We start from the raw sequence: 24,687 nt of genomic DNA on the forward strand, positions 1-24,687 counted from the left end.
GAAACGTCTCGGCCTAGTTCACAAATAAAAACCATGGAGGATTGTCGAGCGCAAGGATTGCGCCTCTCTCAGGGACTCAACGAGCAATTTTGATTTTATTTAGAAGTAGACTCCTGTACTCGTATGGCCAGACACTGGTGCTGCATGGACTGGAGTCAATTCCAAGCGCAGTGGGTCCTCGTTGAGAGCTCAGTTTTGCTAGTTAACCTAAAAGGATACGATAAGTGTGAGCCTCGTATCTTGTTGGAGGATAGTGTCATGTATTACACCATCACTGCTCTGTACCTAGACATTATAATCCTGTGCAAGTGCGCAAAATGCATTTGTTGTGCAATTGTACAACTTCACATAATACTTTTGTTAAACTAAACAAAATTGATATGTCCACAATTACGAAAGTAACGAAGAGAATTAGACCTCTTGAGGCGAGGTCCATGGGATCTCACCATTCAATTCAATCAATGTGATGCATAAAAGCTAGATAGTACTATTCAGGTAGCTTATCTTAAGCATAATTAAAAAAAATACTAAGTTCTTAGCTCCTTTATTGGCTCGATATTGTTCCTTCACGGAGCTTACAAACTGATCTTTTGTGCGCCGTAAATGCAAACGCTTCGAGTCAAAGCTTTCTCTGTGCAGAGTGATTGGCAGTTCTGTTGCATGGTACGAACAAAGCGCTTATTTTGCGCGATGTGCTGAAAAGACAAAATGGTTATGGCCCCAGCGGGCTTTAAATTTGAAGGGCGGCGTAAATATCAAATTATGGTGTACGTTCACTAAACGATCGTCCCTCGGACTAAAGCTCAGAAGTACCAAAGTAAAGCTTCTTAGTACGGATGAAGGTGATGGGTTCTGTAAGGAAGGGGTCCGTAATATACTTGAGTTGCTAGTCTCACGCTATGCAATTCAAAAGTTTTAATGGCTGAAGTGCATAAATCCCACGCTACTTTTATAAATAATTCTTAATAGTTATTGAAGGTATTCGAATATTGCTGCATTATTTTTGCCATATCGAATCCATGCTCACCGAGATTCTTTTCTGCAAAGACAAACTTTTATATTGAGAAGGGCGCCTTTTACATGGATTGTACTTGTGAAGTGTGTAATAGACAAATGAAGTACTATTCTGAGCACTAAAGATTTTGGTGCCCTACAAAGAAATGTTCCAATGAATTTCCACTTCATCAGAATGCGTTTTTTTAAGAGCATCGTTTTCCCAATCACCAAATTCTTGATCCTGGTTTCTTATGGTTAAAAGATGAAATAAGCAAATCTTTTCAGAGCACAGCAAAGCATTCGAAGCACATTGTTGCGAACTTCTCAAAGGATTTTTCGTCAGTCAATTATTGACTCCGTTGGTGAAGAAGCACCAACGCTTAGTAGACCTATTATAGCTGTGGATCGACGAAACAAATAGCAAATAGCATTGTGGGCATCGTGTAGAAGGAATATGGATTCTTGTTGGTGTATAAAATACCGAAGATCGGAATGTATTGCAATTTTTCTTCCTGTCTTAGAGCAGACATATCTTGCAGCATTTTACTGGCTCTATCATCCAAATTGATGGTATTCTTCTTTGAGTATTACACTGTTAATTATTGATAGCGGTTTAAGGATCCAACAAGTGAAGTGCATACGAATACTATTGAAGGTACGTGGAAGGTATGAAAATGACTACCTTGATTATTTTTTTGGCGTCGTATAAATAAGAATAAACTTTGGGATGCTTTTTTAAAGTTTCCATTATGTGTATCTAATCTAATATTAAATATGTTATAGTATACTTTTTGATCGTTGATACATTCATATGGTGTCACTTCATAATTTTAGGCACAGCATATGTAATTCGCATCGCAAAATAAATGTCAAGGCAAAAATATTTTAATTACTTTTCGGTTACGCTGCTAGGTGGGGCGTGCAAATCATTGATTAGCGACCACTCACGCTCAGGTTAAGGCAAATCTGTCGCAAAAAGGCAATGCATACGAGGAGATGCCGGCGCGATGAGATTCACATGTTTTTGCAGTGAATTATACATCAAGAGCAGACTCGGTTACCATAAGCTTCAAATTTTCGGCAAAGCAGCTGATGGATTTATAAGGAAGCAGTAATGCACTCCATAATATTTGAAATTGTATATTTGAGGAGAGCTGGTATGATGGTAAATTAATCCATAGTCAAATCTTATTCGCCTATCTGAGAAGTTTCACCCAGTGAATACAAAAGTGCAGACGAAGCGTTCAAGTGTACTGTTGTCACAGGTATTGAAGGCAGCACATCTTCGACCTCGCTCAAACTAGCATTGGCTGAAAAGCACATTACTGATTGCAAAGCGCATCGCGTATCGTTGAAAAATCTCTGAGTAAATTATGAAAGTGAGCATATTCCAACGAGATCCTTCACCAAACCAACAAGTGATCTCTCAGCAATAGCATATTAACAAACCACAAGATGACCTACCACCGTATGTGCTACTTTTCACTGTTAAAACTTTTAAAATTCCAAGGCGAATTGATAGATTTCTATCATAGTATGGTTGTTTCTAAAGCAACACAATAATGTGCCCGCACCTTATGAGAATTGAAATGATACAAGCAATAAAAGCACAGCAAGAACTAGACACAAGTAATTTTTGGTTAGACCGTTTTGATGTGTACGATTGGGCTGGGCGAATCGGTCAGCGTCCAGATTCACAAAATGAGAACCCTAAGTTTCGTCTTCAGTTAAATTATGCTACCTTTTTAAGGATGCGGTTTTGTATTTCCATGCGCTACTTGGAAGTTCAAAGCATATTGTCTTAGTGTTTATGACGCGACCACTGTGCTATGAATTCGTTACGCTACCACAGTCATGTCGACATTAACGATGAGTGCTAAGATCCGCGTCTTAATAAGAATGTGTCAAATATTATTTTGCGGAGTTGTGTGTCGTGCGCAAGGCGTGCTTCGACAAAGTTAAACTTATTGTCGGATCAATTGACTAGACGCTTTAGTTGCTTGCTATGTGCGACGTCATCAAATTATCCTTCTACAATATGCTGAGATAAATTACTCGCGTTTACCGACATTTGTTGATCCTGTTGTCCTTGTTGTTTTTGATCGAAGCTGTTCATATGTCGTAGTGTCTACAACCATTGACTGGACATGCTTTTCTATATATATCCAGTAACGAACTATTGCGTTTTTTGCCATCACGGTTACTTCCACTTATCTCTATACCCCTCGTTCCATTTTTCGAAAAAATGGATTTCACATTGTCGAAAATAAATCTAATTTCCCAAACAAGCTATAATGTAAGTATTCTGTTCTTTAAATATCGAACTCAATTTTTCGAATCAAGATTATATCGTCGAAATAGGCGATTTCTAATACCATTTCTAATTCAGGAAAACGCGAGAACGTTACAGTACAGCTGTACTCGTTGACTTGCCTAGCTATCGTCGATCGTCCTGCAACCGTCACTCGATCACTTGGTTGCTTGTCTCCCCTAACGCCTCGGTCTTTTTTCGCTCCATTGAGTGTGGTAAGTGCGTTTTAAACCATCACTTTATCTTCATTTATTTCCTCACTCCCATTTGTTGTAGCGGAGCTCAGCCGTGCCGCATATTTGACCTGTCGCTACGCACAGGCAACTAAGTCAACACGAGAGTGCTAGCGCCCGGCAGCCAGCGTCCATCCCGCACACGCAGATTCGACCGGTTCCGATCGTGGGCGGGCGGACTTCTCAGCAAAAGGTTCTCTAGAGATCGAGCAGCTACCGAACCAGTGCAAGCTCCCTCAAAGGAGCCAGTCACTGCGTTATCATCGTGCCGAGGCCTTGCAGATCGCTCAAACAGTGTTAGCGCTATCGACAAGCAGCCCGATAGGGTTGAAAAAGCTATTGACTCGGGATCTAGACACGAAGAAGTAGCTATGCAGGAAGTATCGGCTGAACTTCAGCAGCAGTTGCAGGCACTGGGCATTGACCCATCCGATGACGTATTTCGAACAGGCTCTGAACAGTTTGATCACGATGGGCTTAGCTCGCCAATTCCGCAAGAAGTGCGTTTTATCAACGCAGAACTGCGGCGCGTTCCAGTTGAGGGCGTTGGCATGGTGCTTGCCATCTTCTCGGGCTCTGGTGCCGTGTACGAGTTCGTTCGCACGCTACGTAAATGCATCTACGGTAAGGTTAAACACGCTGTGCGTCTGCAAGTGACGCCTAATGGCACTTTTACACGCACTCAATTTGAGGTTGCTATCAAGGTCATGAGTAAGGTATGCACATCGATTCATCCGGTAAAAATGGGTTGGACACGCTCAATGCTGTGCTATATCTCTACAGGTTATTATAGAAGAAGGCAATCTCCAGGAAAATCCGCTTGTCGAGCTGGCAGCGCAGCAATATCTGTCGATTCCCGGTCATGAAAATGTTCTCACACTGGTAAGACGGTAGTAAGCTGAAAGACGGCGTACTATCAACTTATGGTGGCGAATTTGTCCTTGTTGATTCAGCTCGAATGCTTACATGATGCTGATTTCATCTATGCCGTGCTCCCTTTCTGCAATGGTGGCGAGTTGTTTTCCGTAGTGGAAAGTGGGGGCGCGATGGAAGAAGATGAGTGCCGCCATTGGTTTACCCAAGTTCTTGCAGGTCTCTCGTACCTCCAGAGTCGGTATATTTGCCATCGTGATATGTCGTTAGAAAATGTGCTGTTGGATGGTGATACTTCGAAGGTACGGCAAAAAACAATGTTGTTTTTTGTTTAGATCAACGTCAATAACAGTTGCTGCCACATGTAAAATAGATCATTGACTTCGGCCTGTCAATCGGAATACCTGTCGATGCACGCGGCATGACATATTCCTTACCACCAGCTGGTGCTGTTGGAAAAATATTTTACATGCCTCCTGAGGTAAGTGTATGAGGCTTGGGCTTTCGCTTTCTTTGATCCACCTAAATTTTGCTGTACACAGATATACCGCAACCAAGTCCCATTTAATGGCTTCTCAGCAGACATTTGGTCAACAGGTGTAATGCTTTTTATCATGGTGACAGGTGCACCGCCTTTTGAGCGGCCAGATGACGCAGATCCGCGATTTCAGATGATCGCGCAGGGTCTTATGGGTGAAATGTTAGACTCATGGGGCATGGACCACGTGTCTGCGAGCGTGCGTGATTTAATGTCAAAAATGCTGGTTGTCGATGACCCGTCCCGGCGCCTGACAGTAGAGCAGATCGCTATGCATCCTTGGGTCCACGGCGGATAGGTCGAGTATTTGCAGCAACGTAAGAATGGACTGTTGTCTCGTGTCTGGAACCAGTGTCGAATTGTGTCAATGTTATCAATAATTCGGGACCTGCTTGTCTTACACCCTTTTAATATCTGTATCGCCTGTGTAACCTTTAAGATCAACCCCATGTGGTTGAGCAGTAGTAGAAAGCTTCAGGTGGGGCTGGATGCATTGATGGCGGCAGTTCCATTAACGAGAAAATCTGACCATGGTTCGAAATCGTTGGAAAATTTACTGGGGTCCATGCAGAAAGTCCGCGCTGGCTCAAGAGACTACCGGTCTGAGCTGACTGTGCAGTAGCCGCATCTCGCTCTTGAGCTGACAGCAAAGAACGTAAGACGTTCTAGAAAAACTACAGAAAGAGAAGTCATACCTTCAAGGCTATCGTACCAAAGCTTAACCTTGGATTTGTGGTTGCGACCACGGTTATGCCTTTGACGATTCTTGTGCGAGTCCTCGAATGACTTATCGCAATACTCACACATGTAGCGCGGCTTCCCCATGCTGAAAGACGTTTCTTCAAGGCGTAAAATAGGGGTATAAAAAAACTAAAATAATTTTTTACCTTTATGAAAGAATATTAAATGGCTACGAGTATGCTCCAGACAGAGTGATGCTTGGAAAAAAGTACGAAGGCTCGCTCGTCTATACAGCATGATAATCTACGGTAAAAAGCAGGAACACCATATGCAGCAGAAGCTGACAGCCGCCGTACCTGCTCATCTAGCCACGTCATGCCTTCTCGAAGCAGCAAGTTCAGAGCTAGCATGCTGCGCTTCTTGTCCCATTGCAGCTCACGTGCTAAGATACTAACATTTACCATGCCACCAGTCGTCTGTGCCATGGCCAAGATCGTTGAATGATCTTGACTCAGTACAACTGGAACTGTCACAATCTGTATGATCATCAATTAATTGAGTTCCCTTCAAATCTCCAATCTACAACAGCTTGAACGCTCACCATCGTCCTCTGTTCCATGTCGATCAGTTGAAATCCCTCGCCAAGCACACTTAGCTTTTTAACTGCCCGCTTTACGTCATCGTCAATCACTGTCTGCATTTCTGCCCCCCGCTTCTTTTCGAGCAAACGCAGCAGATCGCTCATGCCGATCAGCCCACCGTTTTTGGAGCGCGTGATGATGCACACTTCGATTATTTGCACTGCAAGCTCGTAATAGAAATCTCCCACATCCAGCAGTTCCGACCAAAATCCTTTCTTGGAAGCCAGCGGATCTACACCAATCTTGGCGCACATAACCTGAAATTTGCGTCGAAAGTCAGGATCCTTTTTAATGTTGCTCTTGTATTTGATCGCAAACGCCTGCAAGTTCGTTCGAAATAGATCCAGCTGTGATGATATGTGCAACAAGTTTGCCTCTACTAGCTGCTCTCCAACTTCCGAAAAATGCTTCGCCTGCTCCTGCTTCTTGCGCACGGCACCGATGCCTACACCGCGCCGCCGCATCCCGCACTTCGGTACTCGAAATAAAGCATGTGGTTTAGTCTTACTGTATATGTTTTCATTGGCAGATATATAATATTATGAAATCTGCATTTTCGACAAATGGAAACCTGTTTCGTGGCCCGATTCTGGCAAAAAGCCTCTGTAATATTTGGTGGTGGCAGCTTTTTAACGCGCCTGGCTCGTGAAATTCCAATAGAAGCTTCTACCACCGTATGTACTCAATATAGTCCGATCCTTCTGTTTCTTCTTCCTCTATTCTTTCATTTCGCGGTTTGCTACCGTTGTCCCAAAGTGGAAACTAGCCCAATCAGCTCTCAGCCGCAAAACTCCCGCCACCATGTTTTTGTTCGACTGGTTTTATGACATACTTGGATATCTAGGTACGTGCATAATGTCTAGAATGCCTCTGTGTTCGTCAGTACCGTTTCGACCTCAAATTCGAGCAGTTGTTACAGATCTTAGCTTAAATGACCAGATGGATGACATTTTTTGATATTATGCGACTATTTATCTTTAGGCCTCTACCACAAGAACGCAAAAATTCTGTTTTTGGGACTGGACAATGCAGGAAAGACTACTCTTTTACACATGCTCAAAGATGACCGTGTAGCGGTTCACGAGCCCACACTCCATCCTAACTCGGAGGAATTGATTATTGGCAAATTGCGTCTTCGGACCTTCGATTTGGGCGGCCACGAAACTGCGCGTCGACTTTGGAGAGATTACTTTGCTACAGTGGACGGTGTAGTCTTTGTTGTAGATGCACTGGACCGCGAACGCTTTCCCGAATCCAAGCGCGAGCTAGACACGCTGCTGGGCTACGACGAGCTGGCAAATGTGCCGTTCCTTGTGCTTGGCAATAAGATTGATGTGCCACGCGCTGCATCTGAAGACGAGCTGCGCAGCTCATTGGGCTTGTATGAGACTTATGGAAAAGAAGCTCGCAGTGACAAAGACGCCAGTATTCGCCCTATTGAGCTGTACATGTGCTCAGTTGTGCGTCGAATGGGATACGCTGACGGCTTTCGCTGGATGGCTCAGTTCTTGTAGGTCTTTGACTGGGAATTGTCGCTTGTGCACCGCGACTAATAGCAAAGAAGGAAAAATTTAAGTAGGAGGGATGAAGGAAGGATATACACTACACAGATGACTTGATTGGTAGCCCAATGTATTCAGTCTTCGAGACACCATAAAGTTTGTTTGGTCAAGATATCGACAACATCTGTCGCTGTCGAAATATTAGGATACCCTTAACATAACAATTTCACTTCAATGACCAAAAGTCTTTTGACACCATCTTGACCTTTTTGCTCTCCACGAAAATGAGCTCAACCAACGACGACGTCGGGCTGTCACGCAAAGTTACCGCCGTAGGTACGCTAGGCGAAGTTGGAGCTGCTTACGCCGTGTACGAGAAAAACTGGATATGTCCCGACTGCAGTCATGAAAATTATGCGCGGTCCAAGCGCTGCTTTCGCTGCCGCGCACCCAAAGTGGAGCGTTTTGATGCTTTGGTGGTGCACAGTCAAGCTGACGCGCATAGTTGGCGAGAGGCGCTAGATCCGGTGTCGAATAAAATATACTACTACAACACCGAAACAAAAGCGACACAATGGGAGCGACCAGTTGAAATGGGTGCAGCGCCACATGGCACAGGCTGGTTTGGCCGAGGCAAGGCCGGCGCATCCGAGAACGACCGGTACGAGAACCTAAATGCAAAGTTTTTGGCGCGACCGGCCCGCAAGCAATTAGACGCGATGCCTACTGCCAACTCGCAGCTCGAAGGAGCTTATGAGTACAATATTTGGTATGACAAGTACATAGGAGATCATTGGGATGACGCACGCGGCAAGGAACCGGCCACCACGCGCTGCGTCCTTGAGCGTGATGCTGGAAAAACTAAAGCAGACGTCGTGAGCAAGGCAAACAGGTATTTCTGCGTGCACTTTGCGCGTGGCATGTGTGCCAGAGGTGCGGAGTGCAGTTACTACCATCGTTTACCATCTGTGGCGGACGAGACTCGCCTTGGCATGATGCACGACTGTTTTGGCCGAGAACGTCATGCTACGGATCGAGATGATATGGCAGGTGTCGGTAACTTTACAAGGAATTCGCGGACCCTTTATGTGGGAGGGTTGAAAAGTACGAATGGACACGAAGCTTTAAAGTTACAGGAAGACGCGCTTTGGAAACAATTTGGAGAATGGGGTGAGGTAGAAAACATAAATGTAATCACTCGTAAATCGATTTGCTTTGTTAGGTATCGGCATCGTACCTCCGCCGAATTCGCAAAGGAAGCTATGGCCAACCAAACGTTGCAAAGTGACGAGGTGCTGAATGTTCGCTGGGCATTTGATGATCCAAACCCTGTTGCAAAACAGGCGGGAGAACGCTCGGACCGAGATGCTATTGTCGCCATGGTACAGGCAAAAGGTGCAGACACGACAGAAGACGCAGCTTTTGATTACCCCGAGCATTACCAGATGCCAGCAACAAAGCGACAACGAATTAAAGGTGATACGATGGCGTCTTATCCGGACACGAACACGCAATTTAATAGTACTGAGAAGTCAGCTGAGGTGACTGAAGAAGAGTTAATGGCCCAATTAAGCTATGCTGATCCTAGCAGCGAAGTTTTAACGGAGGAACTGGACAAATAAAATTTAAAGCTTTTGCTTTCTTAACTTGATGAATGCTTTTGCTCTCGAAATAAGCTGCTTGCGTTCATTGCGACAGTTATGTCGCTTCTGATTAATTTTCTGGTCATCAGGCTGTGCGATTGACGTAGCCGATGGTATTACGTGTTTTCTACAGCCTCAAATGGATATCTATTGCCCCATGCTGAAGCGCTTTACTTTGGACCTGTTTCACGTCAGATGGTATTCCCTGCATGTCGACCATCGAAAAAATTGGTAATCACGATAGAGGTAAGCAAGCTGGATCCCTCAAAAACGAAAAGTAGCGGGGTTACCGGTGTTTGCAACCCAATCAGTAAATGTCTTGTTAAAGTGGTGATGTGGCGAGACCACGTAAAAAACGGTCTAGCGCTGCGTGCTAACCAAAAACCTACTCGGTACCACGCTAAGTGCACAATTCTATGTACCGAAGCGAAGGCAGAAACAACCAAGACACCCACCCACCATCAATGACTTGTGGAATAGATTTATTGTTAGCATATTAGTTACGTTTAACATCATCAAAACTTGCTAGTAATTCATGTCGCAGCTAGTAGAGAATATTTTCTTCCACACGTAAATAATTTGTTGGTCTGACAAGCTGTGTGTCGATATTTCTCAATATATTTTGTTTGATCGACGACATAGAGCAAATTATGTGGTGCATGCCAGAGTGAGTGCTTTCCACCTACTGTAACATGCCTCTTGATAGGAGTGTGTCCACTTTGCACAGGGTGCCCTGCATTAAGCAACGGGGGTCTGTTGTAAGGGGCTCCCTGCAATGAGAATGCCTTTCACTTTCCACGGACGAAGCTTTGATTCAAACAGTCCGCTTAACTAAAGCACAGAGGTTCGGTCGCATGCGCCACCCTGGAGCGTCACTGAGAGCCTATCAAGTATTAGGTACTACGAAGTTGCCGTGTGTTTTACACAGAAGAAGCCTAGACTCTCAAAGCCCGCGTTGCTAGCGTACAAATATGAGTTCGTGCGCTCCTTCAAGAAGCGAGACCGAGAGCCTCTAACTAACAACTCTGCTATTTCGAATGTACTATATTTGGATTACGCATGCACTGCTATACCTGATCCCTAGGAACGCTGAATTTAGTACTAATCACATGACTCACGGCGAATAGTGGTCTCACACGTTGAAGCAAAGGTACATAATCCTGTACGAAACACATGATACCGCATTGGGTGGCCGTCTCGGAAGAAAAACGACATACTGCTTGGTGTGCGCTATGAATTGGCGACCCTACATGTAGAAGTTGGTAAACACATAAGTTCGCAGGTGTGAAGCGTGTCGACGGGATATAATCTCGCCTTTATCGTTCTCACCTTTAGCCATCCTGGTAGTTTTGGTAGAGTTTTGACAGTCTATAAAATTGACTGTTTTCGATCTTGTAAAAGAACACACCCGGTCATACCAATATGGTGGTCTTTGAAAAACGTCTGATGACTCATAATAACGCTGACGTCAGCTCGAGCTTGATTGGTAAAGATACAGCCAAACGATCTCTCGACAGAGTGGATCGCTAACTTGACCCGGCGGAATCTATTGTATTGTATAGAGATCTGCACTTCCCAGTAGAGTATGGCAAACATCATTGAAGGTGCTCAGCATTGATTGGACATGGCGACCGCTGGCCATTTGCAAATGGATGGCTAAACTGAGCGCGTGCATTGCGTTGAGGTGGATATTCTCGAAAGCACTTGCTTGTGCAGAACGACCGCGGTGCTGCGACAGATTTCTCATAATCGTAGTACTTGCATTACATCATGCAGAATGCCTTCTCAAAGCTTTACCCCATTTAACATGAAAAACATAACCCCCTGGTTCCTTTGGCACTGTCACAAAGTGGCATCGGTATTGTTGGGGTACATTATCAATCAACAAATTTTTGACGTCATTCCGGCTACACTCTGATACAAAAGAATTAATTTCGCTTCAAAGAGATTAATCGTCATTCGTAGGATACGTAATGTCCTCGGCAGATGCACTGTTGACAGATGCAGGCGAAACATACACAAATTTGTCGTGGGGCTAATACGTCTACTTATTTCTTGTAATTAAACTACCGACAAATGGAAAGTCAGCAGGCTATAAGACAAAGTTGCACTCGCGCTCACTGGGACTGGTTTAGGTCGTAGCTGGAAAGAGATTGAATTATACGCTCATATTATGTAGAAGACGCAAACACAATTGGTGTTCTATATGGGCTTACTGAAGCGATGACACAACCCCATTTTCATGAGCCAGTCGGACGCGAAGAAGCAACGGCTCTACAACCTCCTAAAGCTGATCTACTGGGTTATACGCTAGGTAATAAAGAAATGCAAACAAATCTGGTATTCTACATGGGCTTACTAAAGCCATGAAACTTCTCCACTTTTATGAGCTAGTCGAACGCGAGGGAGTCACGGCTCTACAATCTCCTGTAGCTGATCCACTCTTTGCTCCAAAGCTGCGACGCGGTTCTCAAACCAGACATAGCGTCAGAAAGTCAATTCGACATCTGACTCATCTGAGCCTCGGACGCACGTCGTGACTATTGGAGGGAGTCGACGTGCCGTCACAAACGCGATAGATCACAAGATTAAGGCGTGGTAGGGTCTAACTCCGCCGGAACGTTTCGATGATCAAGGTATTACCAGACTTGTTATCATTACGACATGAAGTGAGAGGGTAACCTTCAGCTCTGAAAGTTGTGGAAGTTTGAGATTTCATTTTGGCTTGATTGCCCTAGTGTTGAGACCGCTTACACCCTTACACCCTGACGTACCCTCGGCCCTTATCTCCCTTGTAGGAGGGGCAGGATCGCCCGTCGCAAGCGCTTACAAAGGATAAAGAGTGAACAGCTTTGCCGTTAAAAAGACCTTATGTCGGTCGCTAAACAATCTTCTCATGGAGTCGCGGGGTCAGAAACAGCAAGAACTCAAAATGATGGATTGTCATCTCGATGTCCGCGTAGTGCTAACAGCTTTGCGAGGTTAATTACGCGACGATGCTCATGTCCGACGTCTGCTTTGCTGAAGCTGGCTTGTCATGCAATACACGGGGAAACGGTTGGATATTCTCGCATACTATGCGAGCTGAGTCGTATGCTCAATGAAAATTTCGCTAGTTTTTGATAAGGATATACTCTTCATGAAGAATACGAGTATCTTCACTTACTGCTACTACAAGCGCAGACGATATAAAAGAAAGTAATAATCTTCCGCTTGATGAAGCGCATGTGGTCGTTAAGAACCTTTTCACCAGGGTGGCGAGCGCTTTCGAACGTTTCATGCCCGTAATTTCGACGTGAATTACGCCAGAGTCAGCGTGACACTTAAGTTTGAATTAAATCAGGCTAAACCTCTTAAGCCAGATTGAGTTTGCAAGCTGGACATCGCCATGAGGATTACTGTAGATTATTGATATATCTTGCCGATTAAAAAGCACGAATTATGTGCCTTGGGCAGAGGTGATGCTGGGAGCAATGAGGGTGGATGAAGCAAAAACGTTTGGTCCGGGCTTGAGAATTCACTTCGACACCTCTGGTCGGAGAGCAAGTGGGCATCCTCACCGAAGATTTTTTGGCTCACTTGTCGGGCAATAATATTACTTGAACAGCAGATGCAGAAAAGTGGAATGTGAGGGTGTTATACTCCATTCGCTGTGAATGCTCATGCGTTAGTCGCATGTGTGCTTGTCTAAAAGACAAAATAAGCGTGAATTTCCATGTGGTTACATATGTAGTTGTGGGGAGTGTAGCAGGGCAAAAATAAAATCTACCGTACTTGACACTCCTAAAATGTTTGTATTAAGTGCAACACTATCAAATTTTAGAAAGTTATTTTGGTGTAATTTTATGACTATCGTAAGTACCAAAGTGTCGTTATTAACAATCTGATTGGAATTTTAGGGAGGAGAGGTCCGATGTGCATGCGGACTGATTGTCCCACGTCAAGCAATTGAGATACTTTTAATATAAAAGATACTAAATTGTTCATAAGCATTCGTCGGAATTGATTTTACTCTAGTAATATATCTTTATGAAAAAGCTAAGCTACCTAGACACCTAGCTATGGCATAGGCTCTTGACCCTATTCATAACCAGTGTGAACACAAAATCGATCGAGTTGGTTAGCGTAGATTCTATTTGTCAAATCTTCGTCTGTGCGAAGTTCAGGATGAACCCGCTACGCATGAAGTCGTCGTTTGAGCACGAGCTCACCTTGTTCACGTGTCGAAGCTGATTGTCTGTGAAGGCGCTTCGCAATTTCATCGTATCAACGTCATTACGTGAGTAACTCGATGCTCAAAATGCAGTGTAATTTGTGTGAGTGTTTTAACATTCGCATTTTGTTTTGCAAGAGTTTGAAATCTAAATCTCATTCTGCAATTATTATCTGCATGTACACTTTGATTGATTATCCTGTAATGGATTTTGTAATTCCCTTATGGTTATCCAACTGTCCATCGGACTCAAAGCTAAGCTCAGAGGAGAATGACATCTAATAAATAAAGGTTTAACAAATTAGATTAATGGGATTAAGCAGAGCATAGAATGTATGCGCTATTAGCCTCGTGCTACGCATTGTGTAGGGCTTGGTTATGTAGATAGTTCAATTAAGAAATTCTAAAGTCACTATGCCAGACTTATTTCACGAATATTTAATTCCGAATGTTAGAACGGGTAGCGGTCTTGTCACTAAAGATGGTCTTGGTTCGGCACCTGGGCGTTTTAAATCTATCATTTTGAATGTTAGAACGAGACGAGGTTTTGTCACTAGGGATACTCTTGGTTTGGCATCTGGATGTTCTAACGTTTATCATTCCATATACTAGAACGAGTAGAGGTCCTGTCACTTAGAATGCTCTCGATTTGGCACCTAGATGGTGCTTATGGATCCATGCTCTATTCTTCTTTAAAGCGGATTGCAATATCGAACCTTTCTTTGTGCGATATGTGCGTCGACCCATTGACAACTCCAATGTTATTGCAACGCACCTCGTACGAAAATTACATTCAACTCTATGTCAGTAGGCGCAAAAAATGGGTTTATACGCTCCATGCAGTTGCAGACAACAAAGCCGACCAAGCAGTCATACATGTTTTGCTCTTCTGACTTTAAATTAGTTAATATTATGTGCATTTGATTTTAGCTGAAGTTTATACCAAATAAGAAATGAATTCTATGTAATACACAGTGTGATTCAAAAAGCCCACGGGTTTTAGCGACAACTCATTACGAAGACTTACAACCCTAGCCTTTTTTCAACTTCGGCGGAAAAGCGGACAATAGCGTGCGTACACGGTCACACCTTTCCAACCATAGTGTGTATCACATGGTGGCTACACTTAAGGTGTCCTTGAAGACGCCGCGCAATCACAAGCGCTCTCAGAGCATCCAATGCACTAGATGTTCTCCTCCCCCATCGTCCCTTCTAATGCCTGCTCTTAAAAAGTCAATCACTTTCATACGCAGCACCAGAAAGCCACAAAAAAGGCGCGGCTTCTGCGGTCGTATTCTTCGATCAGGACGACCACAGTGACTATTCCGGGCATCTGATCCTTATTGAGGGTATATATATCAAAGCGGATCCTCAGCCTCAAAAACTATTCACGAAACGATGAGCAGGTATCTACGCTCCGCTACTTTTTGCATGAGTTGCGTCTCCCTGCGGTGAAGAGCCCCGACGCCAATCTCACGACGACGTTTAGCTCTTTTTAGTGTGCTGGGTTCGACTCAGCAAGCGATTAATGCTCATCGGCAAATGCGAAGGCCGCTGCAAATTTTGGAGAATCAGTCACATCACGATCATCGAACGAATTTATCACGCGTATCCTAGCGTCGCTTCGGAGCCTTTACACAAGCCTTCTTCCTGGACCAAAAATCAAAATGATCGCCTGAAAGTTGCGACAGCGCTTTCTGACCGTGTCGGGCGTCACTTACCAGGAGTACCACCTACGCCTAAAACAGTGGCGACTCATGACTCTCTGTGAGCCGAATGAGGGGTACGAAAACGTTGGCAAAAGTGCCGAAGAGAATTCGACTCAATTTGCGCGCTGAGTACCTCGCCTCATCGCATTTTCTGCTGTAGAAACTAATTACAGTCTTGTAGCAAGATCAGTCCCTATCAGCTAATAATAGTGCGTTACTGCAGCAGGGTGCCGTAGCTCTTTGTTTAGACGGAGATAAGCTAAGGTCACCGACCTTATGTCTTTCCTAGAACCAGAACAAGTGCAGTGGGTCGCAATTTGCTACTTCTAAGTACTAAATACTCAATGAAGAGTTCTGTTCAAAAGTAAAGCTATATTGGATTGTTTGAGTTGCGGCAGAGCCGCTAATATCTAAACCCTTAGGATCTATATTGTGATACCTAATAAATATATCAAAAAACAAATTAATATAGTAAAATGCATAACTACTGGTAATCCTGCCACATGGAAGCTACTTGTTACGGTGTAGCCACACCGCTGTGTGATAGCACTAAAGTGTGTAATATACACCCATGTCCGGTTGCGCAATCTTATGGGACCCGCCCTTTCATACAAGAGTGCGTGTAATCCCGTTACAGTTACGCTATTGAAATCAATTTTTTTGTCGTGAAGATTAAGACAGATTGTATGTTAGGTCGTAAAAGGCAACAGCACCAATGCGGCTTGACGAAGTCTGAACCGGAGCATCACAAAGCTCTCAAAGGAAGATTATACATTCCACTTAATCAAATACTGGCTACAATCCAGTGATCATGCTGGACTGCAATCCGCTTTACGCAGATTTGGCCCGCCTCTTGCTCATCAAACAGGGCTGGTCAATATCTACTTTTTTACAATCGGTTGCTACGAGGTCCCTCGTATATAGTAGATGCACGCTGACTTTCTCTGAGGATACTGCAGTTCAGCCAAAGATGATACGAGTCAAATTTTGGGTGCCCCTTTTCGTCTACGCAGTTGAGTTGAATCCCCATACGCGGCTGATAGAGGTGTCGCTGTCCTAGATCACTTTGTCTATCAGCTACAGGAGATGGATGATTGAAACGTTGCTTCGCCTTCAGCAGAGTGCTTTGCATACAAATGACGCGGATGAGTGGAGTCGTGGTACGGCTATATCTAATCTTTGTGGACCACTGGTATATATACACTTTGTTCGGGATATTTACAGTAAGTCTTAGCTCTTTTGAATGCTAGACAGTTCAATTAGCTGAGGAAACAGCGTAACCTTATAGATGCATGTGGAGGTATATTGAAAGCTCCTTTCCCCAGGCTTGAGTGCATGTGTGTTCTGCTTGCCTCTGACATCTGCTTGCTGTCATTGCAAAATCGGCAAAGCGCCGCCATTTAATGAACGACGGTAATTCTCAATTCGACGATATACGTGATCTTGCTACGAAGTAAAATCGAGCTGGTATTAGCGTACCAAGCCAAATCGTCCGCCCTCTTCAGCCACTCCACGGCGGCATCCAAAGGCACCACGATTAACAATCATAACATCGGAGAGAAACTGATCCGTAGTGGGCATGCCCGATCTGTATTCAAGCTCTGCGAATAAAGTTTGTCAAAATTTTGCTGTCAAGCGCGTATTGCGATATAGTTGAATGACACCCGGGAAGCCATGTTGGCCGTATCTAGATTAAGTTCGATACATTGATGTAAGATGAGCCAGTCTGGTCAGGAGGCTCTTAAAGACCACAATGCCAGTAATACCGTTCGGATGACCAAAGATATAAATCGCATACTGCCAAACTTAGCGTGAACCGGTGGACTTGTTAATATAATTGACTAATGCAGTAAGGGCTTACCCTGTTGACACGTTCATACGTGCACACATATGTTTTAACCACATATATATTATTTACCAGTGCGTAGCGCGTACCGAGCCACCCGTCAATGATTTTCGGGGGTCGTTACTCAAGCTGGTATTGTGTGCCTCTTGCAGTGGGTAATTCAAGGCTTTTAATGTCAAGCGGGTGGGTATTGTGGTTCAGCAAGCCTTGGGTCACGGAGAAGCAGTGTGTGCGACGAGACGCTTTGGCAACGCGGCATCCAAATTTAAAGACTCATTCCTTTTCAATGTTTTGAGCCATGCAACACATAAAACACTTGACTATCCCTGCTACAAAACGAATGACGAAGCCAAATCTGATGATTCTTTCCAAAGCTCCCGACCATGCTGCATATATGTTATGTAACCTGTACGCTGAACGTATCACTTTGTTGGTTGGGCATGCGACGTCTCTATCATGTATGGCGACATCGGTGATGTAGAAGCGCATATGTATAATCGGCAAATATGAAAAGCAGCTTGCCATTATCTGTGTGATGTTGATGTGCTCTTAGACGGACGATCTGTTCTGATCACAAATGAGGTTTTGCTTAGCAAGTGCACCCGGAGCTTAACAAGAGCATACTTTATAGTAGGCAGCTACTTGCCATGAGCTAAATAGGTATCAAAGGCTATAAAAAAAGTTGTTCTATACCCTTATAAATCCGAAACGATCATATCATGTCATTAGTGACATTTCTGCCTTTGCCATACAGCTGCACAGTAATCTAAGCATATATTAATGGGCAAGACCGCATCGTTGAATTAAAATTTCGCCTGTCTCAAGCGGCCAAAAACAGCTTCTTCTACTACACACAAGCATAAATTGACATTTTTCAAAGAAATTGGCAATAGGGAGTGCCATATCGGTATAATATTTGCGGAAAAAGTTAGCTACTTCATCAATTCTTGGAAGATTAATGGTACGGCTCTTTTACAATAGTCTTGTTGTTTGGGAGTAGCCGAACATATTTAAATCAAATTCATTAGCGCCACGAATATACTTGTCTTTCAGGCCTGTTGCAGAATCAAGCACATACACTAGAGCACTTTTCTAGAGCGTTTGACATCAACGTCCACATTTGATTTGCCGTGATCTGCGAAAAAATGGACAGATATACCACCAATTAGCTTCATTTGCATCGCAATCCAGCCAAAGACTGCGACCAGACGATAAAGAATTGCTGCTGCATTCAATTTGTCCGTTGTGCAGACCCGAATCATCTGCCCCCGAAGTCCCCCTCTCAAACGTTTTAGTGCAGTGAGAGAAATGCCACCACCTCATTACGCGATAAAACGTTAACTAGGTCAAGAGCACCATACATTTTCGGCGTTTTAGGAATTGTGGCTGCATATGGCTTTTTAATAACATGCACAAATGACCACATACTGTTAGCTTTTCTGACACAAAAAGGCGGTGCTAATTTGGGAGATTACTCACTCTCACCGATCCTATTTCCAGCGTTCATAATAGAACACTGTTCCTCACAGTTGCCTGTCTCTACCAGCTCTTGATGTTGCACCGGAGTTATCGCATCTTCATTCATGCACGAAAAGCCTATTTGTTCCTCGCACAAATAGCTTCTTAATACAAGCTTAAATCATTCAGTAGCTTCATCCCCACCAACGATTCAGTCTCCTCAAGACTCTGTTGTCAAGTTGACCACAAGTGCTACCAAGCACAACGAGGATATCGATTATCCCGGAAAGAAATCTTTGCAATTGGAGTAAGCGCGCAAATGATGGGTTCAGCGGCCATCCCCAGGGTACTTAACCGAGAACATCTCAACTAACTAGTATTCCACTAGCTCAAGTAAAGAGTATCTTATATAAAAATGAATTATTTATCATAATGATTAAATGAGACTCTATATAACGCATGTGTGAAAATTACGGCCCATGTGCCCTAAGAGCATTTCGTATCCGGTCACTGTAATTCCTGTCCGACGGAGTATTAGCACCAGTACTTCATCTTGATTCTATACCATAATACCACCAGATTAGCTTTCAGTTCGGGGACAATATCGTAATGCGAATGTACCTCCTAATCGATAAGATATCCCGGGACAGAAACTATTTAAGTGTTTCATGCCATTAACAATTGACACCGTACATACACGAGTAAATATTCGTGCAACACAATCACTTTAGCAGCAACTACTCCGATCTACTGCTTGCACCATTCCTCCGACGCTGCAGCCACTATTCAAAAAAATGTTATTCCCTTTTTTGGTTCTTGAAATACTGCGCTGAGAGATTTGGATTATCAGTTAGTCTAGGGCGATTCCTTAGCTAAAAATCTATGTATTTTGTAAACTCTCTGTGTAAATTTATATTCTTTGGCACTCGAGACACGCACATTTGCCAGGTTAATATGCCGCAGTGTGTAAAAGCCTGATAGTGGAAGCACAAAGCAAATTGCTTCAACGCTATAGTGCTCCGATACGCTCCAATATTAATGATCTCGACTAATAAGAGGTTGAGAAAAAATCTATATAGCTTTGAGAAAATTTACAGCATTTGCATAGCGATAATCGATTTGCTTTGCCATCGTCGCAATTTCTTGGTATTGATGTTAGAAAGCGTCTCTCAACATTATAGATAAAATAATTCGTGGTTTTAGTTGTGTGAGATAAGTTTGTCAGTTGAAGACTGAGCCAACCCGTTAGGTCTGCATCATGTTTGATATCTTGCGTATGATTAACACCAAGCCGTCTGTACTCGTGCAGATAGAAGGGAAGTCTAGTGTATGAGTCCAACAACTGTTTTGTTGATGTTCAATTATAATAGATAGAATTTTCGAGCGCAGAAGACACGAAAATGATAAAGCTGTTTTATCAATTTGATCAATACCGATTGCGATCGACAGTGGACTTTGAGGTTGGTAGTGTCGTTGCCGAAAAGTCGTAACTCAAGGTAGTAGGATAGTGATGCAACAACTGATGACTCAAATTTGTGCAATGTACATATAAGTAAGACGTTGGTATCGGCACTACAAACCTTAGTGCGGGATGGTGTGTTGTTCGCGTATCTCGCGAAGTTTTCGCTAACAGAATTTGTGGGTTATGAATGCCATCGTGAATAGTCGGGTTGCGCTTCTGGTAGCTATTGATACGAGAAAATTGTTACTTTGAATAACCGGGGGTCCTAAGCCGTATGCGCTTGTATGCAAAGCTAGAGGTGATCATTGTGGTAATCTTCATTATAAAGAGACTAAGTACACCGGAAAAAGGGGGTGAACATTAGTCGCTGAGGTACTACTTGGTCTTATAGCCGAGTTCTTAGTTGTCTTAAATCGTGTCAAGATGTGAAGAGGGTTCGCCGAGCTCCGGGTGGAGGACGCCTTAAAAATGTATAAAGCGGGACAGTCGACCTTTTCCAACGGACTAGCAGACAAGTTTCACATGATGAAATTAGAAGTCAATGATGATCACAAATCTAAGGCACGTTCCTGACTGCGGACTTGCACTGCATTATTCCCGAGCCCAACATGAAAATTATGACCGGTTCAGCCTATTCGAGTTGGCCGGAGAAATTGTCGCTAGTTTTTTTAGTCGGCTAAGAATTGAATTGTTATACGATTCAAAGAAATCCAATTGAAGCCAGTCAATAGCTCGGCCAGTGAATATGTGGAGGCGTCCATGATTTTTATCATCGACCTTCAATCCGAGTTTGGTCATCCTTCTATCTATTATACATCGGGCTTTTGTCTGCCTTCGCTGGAACGGTACTAAATGTCAACCCGATAGCACGGGGCGGAAAGCTCAATTTTTGTAGCTGTTGATCTTGTCGTGGACGCCACTATTTACTGTAAATCTTGTACGATGGATAAGAACCGGATATTTTTATCTCATGTGTAATACGCTGTTATCGCGAGGGTGTAAGCAACGGCTGAAGATGTTAAATACGATGCCACCAATGCATTAAACTACACTAAAAGACCCCTATCTTTATTCGCCAGCTGTATCTATTTCTGTATGCCTTACAAAGTTTGCATGTTGGTGGAGCCACCGTAAAAGCGACTTAACGTATGCAAAAAATGGATGTGTTCAACCCGCTCAAGTGCGATGAAAAGCTTTGCATTGTTCATTGATTTGCGTTCCGTTCATACCTGCATAAATATTGTCAGAGTCAGTACCGGGGGTTCTCAAAATCTGGTAAAATGTTTAATTGCCAGAGCAAACCACCGGGGAATCGCATTCAGCTACAATTCGAGGAATACTAAATTTTACGCGATGGGATGCTTAGCCTCGATGGATACCATGAAGGATGCGAATCCTACTCTATGATTCGTGATACCTGTATAAATCCACAATCTTCGAGCAACAAAAAGCCTAGATATGGCAACAATTTTTCGAAAGCTGGATTAAATGACGTTACTCTCAATTAAAGTGGAGAAATGCTTTGTACGAGTACCACCTTGCTACACAACGTATAAACACAATACTTCCAGATAATACAGCTTGTTTGTGGTATACCTACCACAGCGCTACATCATTGCTCACGTGTCACAGTCGCACTTTGAAGAACTCCTGATAGTACCACATTGGCTGACAGCTGTAACACGTTGAAATTTGGACTGGTTGTTCTTGTGTGTAAGCGGCATGGTGTATATCTCATTCATGTTCAGTCATAATTCTGAAGCTATAGCAAAATTTGTTTAACGTCCAACACGTTCACAGCGATCGGCAGTTCGGTACAAGCCTAGCAAACGTTAGCTGCAAGTTAGGGGATAATTCATCGTTGTCATCATCATCGATCAAGCCTGCAAATCGACACTCGGGATTGTAAGATTAAATAAGCACCAAAAATAACACAACCCTTCTCAGAGAAAGTAGATTGTCCTGCTGTACCCCATCGCTAAGTAGAACTGGGTCTCCCGGTGATTCGCTCAGCTGCAGAGTTAAATATGTCTTGCTGTCAAATAAACCAGCGCATGGATCCGGGTATATCTCCGTATTTGTTATCTTAGTGTCAGACGAGGTATATTTGTTATGTACAAGATCGCCTTAAGCCTCATGAGTTAGTGACGGAAGCACGGCCACCACACGCCACCCAATATTTTGATTCCATAATTTGCGTCGTGGTATGACTAAATGAGTTGACAATAGATCACAAGCTGCGATCTTTGTTCAGTGTTGTATAGCAGCAAAAGATGCGCCCAGTTTAAAAAATACTCATCTTCCTTGAGATAGCTGATTATCGTGAATAAAAAGGCAGATATGTCTAAAGACTCGGCGCTATCTTGTGTTACAGACCCAGCTATTAAACCCAGCGCTTCCACATATATAGATATTATTTTCACCTACATCATATATAAGGTGTGATGAGGTGCATCGAATAAGTATAGTTGTGTATGCACCAATTTAGTCACTGTCTGTTATAGCCATCGGGCTACGCATATTGGTCGTTATAACATCCACATATATTGAAACTTGTGAGACGATAAATAAGAAACTTAATCCTAATGTCTACCGTAACCCGACTCTATTCAAGCAGGGTCGTCAGGTTCAATCCGTCATTACGTTGGAATTTTGAGGTGGGACACCTTTATTGCGGTGGAAGCAAAAACATACTGACGCGCGCTCGCTTATTTGTAAATTGACAGCGAATTTGCTCATTGCCTTGCGTAATTGAATCGCCTCTTGTAGGAATTTAGATCTTTTTGGGAACAGAAGACTTTGAAAAGATTTGTGGCCATTTTACGCGCTATTACCTTCCAAAGGTCAATTCATTTCCTTCCACGAAAAGTCTACTTTTTCTCAGCGTGTGGATCAGTGAGCCTTGAGAAATGCGCCGACATCGCGAACAAAGTTTTTAAATGTTGCCACTATTTTTTTCAGTGAATTTAATCGCAGCTACTCTCCGAGGCTTGACCCAATAGTTTCACCTCCACGTACAAACTTACAGCTGATATGTTCACCAAGTTTAAAGTGCTTGCCTGGATCCACCTGCCTCTGTACGACTTACGATTGCCGTGCCTTACTCAAATATCGGGTACTGGCGGCTAATATCGCTACAAACCACCCTGGGGTTTCTGCCGATGTTCGACGTATCATCAATTTGCTGTAGCTGGATCAAGAGCCAAGCTTGCTTATCGACAGAGCGAGACTTAGATCTACACCTGCCAAAGGTGACTAATACTTCAAGCCATCACGCTTTGGTGAATCCCTGACACGCCTATGTCTATGGGCCTTTTCGAGCACTTTCGACCCTACGGGTCTAATATCTCTCAAACGTAACGCCTACGTTTAAGGCAGCAGATTTGGGAAACTCGTACCCTCTATGATATATGCTCCTGTGTGCCAGCTTCAGTGAAGCAGACTTCCGACTACAGCGTCGTTTAGAGCTTGACTTTGCGGAGTACATAGTACGACGCGAACAAAGAGCCGAACATTCACCTCATCTAGTTAGAGTGATTTAGCTTTTAGCAGTCTTGCTCGACAACATGAGACAGCTGTTACAGCTACCGACTATAGGTTGATCATCGGTCTTCATTCATCAATTGGAAGCGCGCTGCGACTGGCGACCCTGACTATTCTTCAAAGAAGATAACGATCTATAGTGTGCAAAGTCGAAAGCGGCTTGGCACCAGAGTGTCCTGATGACGAGCCATATGCACCCATGACTTCTCTCAATGCGGGTATTCTTTCCATTTCACCACATGCTGGTCAGAACCTAGTGTACCCGCCAGCCCACCAAATGATTAAAGTGACCTTTGCTCATCGACAATGCCGGCAAAAATTGATTCTCCTGCGGTTGGCTCTAAGGTTCGCCCAAGGAACGTCAAACCCAGTAGTCTAGGAATGATCTAGGTTTAACTGTACCTTGTGAAGGTTATTGTCACTAAGACGGAGCGACTCATAAAAAAGGAGTTGCAAATAGCACAAATTTGGTGGTTGTTGATATCAACATTCGAGGATTTGTGAGGCCGTGGAAAGTACATTTATGTAAGACACCAAACTATTGAAGATATAGACAGCGCACGAAGATATGTAAACACGAAATACGGATTTGAGATTCGTGCATCTGCGATGGGGACACCGGTAAAGATGTTGAAGGTTATATCTCGTCTTTACGTCTTACGCGAAGCTTGAGGACTCTGACAGCGTGGTGCAACGGCTATACCTAGCTATTACTGGAAGGCGGGTCCTTCTTGTACACATCACGTCGACGTGAAAAATAACAAAGGGATAATAGTGCGACAGATCCCCAAAGCATTTATGACATTACTGCGAATGTCCTCCGCTAACTTTGGCCTTATGCGCACAAGTCTAGTCTTGAAAACACTCACGAATAGAAGTGTGGAGCATAATCCTTGATATCACTTTCCGTTGCGAGTGATGATCACGGTCGCGTGTCGCGTTGGGCTCACTAACAGTGAGTCATAACCGTAGACACTATTATATCTTCCCGAGCTGGTGATATGACCGACGTGTCTTTACCATTTAAAGTAAGTAGCG

General features: G+C 43.7%; 8 protein-coding genes across 8 annotated transcripts; 4 read left to right on the forward strand and 4 right to left on the reverse strand.

The window, feature by feature from the left end:
* Positions 1-3,911: 3,911 nt before the first annotated feature.
* PHALS_09031 (camk protein kinase) lies at positions 3,912-5,249 on the forward strand (the record flags this gene model as incomplete). The annotated part of the gene is made up of 5 exons (XM_024721748.1): positions 3,912-4,256; positions 4,324-4,422; positions 4,494-4,715; positions 4,787-4,894; positions 4,956-5,249. 5 exons carry the CDS (start codon positions 3,912-3,914, stop codon positions 5,247-5,249), a joined length of 1,068 nt encoding a protein of 355 aa, XP_024571588.1.
* A 142-nt stretch (positions 5,250-5,391) lies between these two features.
* Positions 5,392-5,776, reverse strand: PHALS_09032 (U1 snRNP-specific protein C; the record flags this gene model as incomplete). The annotated part of the gene is made up of 2 exons (XM_024721759.1): positions 5,392-5,591; positions 5,647-5,776. The coding sequence occupies 2 exons, from the start codon at positions 5,774-5,776 to the stop codon at positions 5,392-5,394; spliced, it is 330 nt and encodes a 109-aa protein (XP_024571589.1).
* Positions 5,777-5,861: 85 nt separating this feature from the next.
* On the reverse strand, positions 5,862-6,737 carry PHALS_09033 (RNA polymerase II transcription factor complex subunit; the record flags this gene model as incomplete). Its single annotated transcript, XM_024721770.1, has 3 exons — positions 5,862-5,918; positions 5,989-6,168; positions 6,234-6,737. The coding sequence occupies 3 exons, from the start codon at positions 6,735-6,737 to the stop codon at positions 5,862-5,864; spliced, it is 741 nt and encodes a 246-aa protein (XP_024571590.1).
* Positions 6,738-7,074: 337 nt separating this feature from the next.
* PHALS_09034 (small gtp-binding protein) lies at positions 7,075-7,787 on the forward strand (the record flags this gene model as incomplete). The annotated part of the gene is made up of 2 exons (XM_024721781.1): positions 7,075-7,117; positions 7,255-7,787. The coding sequence occupies 2 exons, from the start codon at positions 7,075-7,077 to the stop codon at positions 7,785-7,787; spliced, it is 576 nt and encodes a 191-aa protein (XP_024571591.1).
* A 272-nt stretch (positions 7,788-8,059) lies between these two features.
* Positions 8,060-9,397, forward strand: PHALS_09035 (pre-mrna-splicing factor; the record flags this gene model as incomplete). The annotated part of the gene is made up of 1 exon (XM_024721792.1): positions 8,060-9,397. The coding sequence occupies one exon, from the start codon at positions 8,060-8,062 to the stop codon at positions 9,395-9,397; it is 1,338 nt and encodes a 445-aa protein (XP_024571592.1).
* Positions 9,398-18,006: 8,609 nt separating this feature from the next.
* PHALS_09036 (uncharacterized protein) lies at positions 18,007-18,448 on the reverse strand (the record flags this gene model as incomplete). Its single annotated transcript, XM_024721804.1, has 2 exons — positions 18,007-18,030; positions 18,275-18,448. The coding sequence occupies 2 exons, from the start codon at positions 18,446-18,448 to the stop codon at positions 18,007-18,009; spliced, it is 198 nt and encodes a 65-aa protein (XP_024571593.1).
* A 644-nt stretch (positions 18,449-19,092) lies between these two features.
* On the reverse strand, positions 19,093-19,314 carry PHALS_09037 (uncharacterized protein; the record flags this gene model as incomplete). Its single annotated transcript, XM_024721815.1, has 2 exons — positions 19,093-19,196; positions 19,266-19,314. The coding sequence occupies 2 exons, from the start codon at positions 19,312-19,314 to the stop codon at positions 19,093-19,095; spliced, it is 153 nt and encodes a 50-aa protein (XP_024571594.1).
* Positions 19,315-24,258: 4,944 nt separating this feature from the next.
* PHALS_09038 (uncharacterized protein) lies at positions 24,259-24,546 on the forward strand (the record flags this gene model as incomplete). The annotated part of the gene is made up of 2 exons (XM_024721826.1): positions 24,259-24,270; positions 24,334-24,546. The coding sequence occupies 2 exons, from the start codon at positions 24,259-24,261 to the stop codon at positions 24,544-24,546; spliced, it is 225 nt and encodes a 74-aa protein (XP_024571595.1).
* Between the last annotated feature and the right edge of the window lie 141 nt (positions 24,547-24,687).

This window comes from Plasmopara halstedii, assembly GCF_900000015.1.
Source record: "Plasmopara halstedii genome assembly, contig: Scaffold_34, whole genome shotgun sequence".
Lineage (NCBI taxonomy): Eukaryota > Oomycota > Peronosporomycetes > Peronosporales > Peronosporaceae > Plasmopara > Plasmopara halstedii.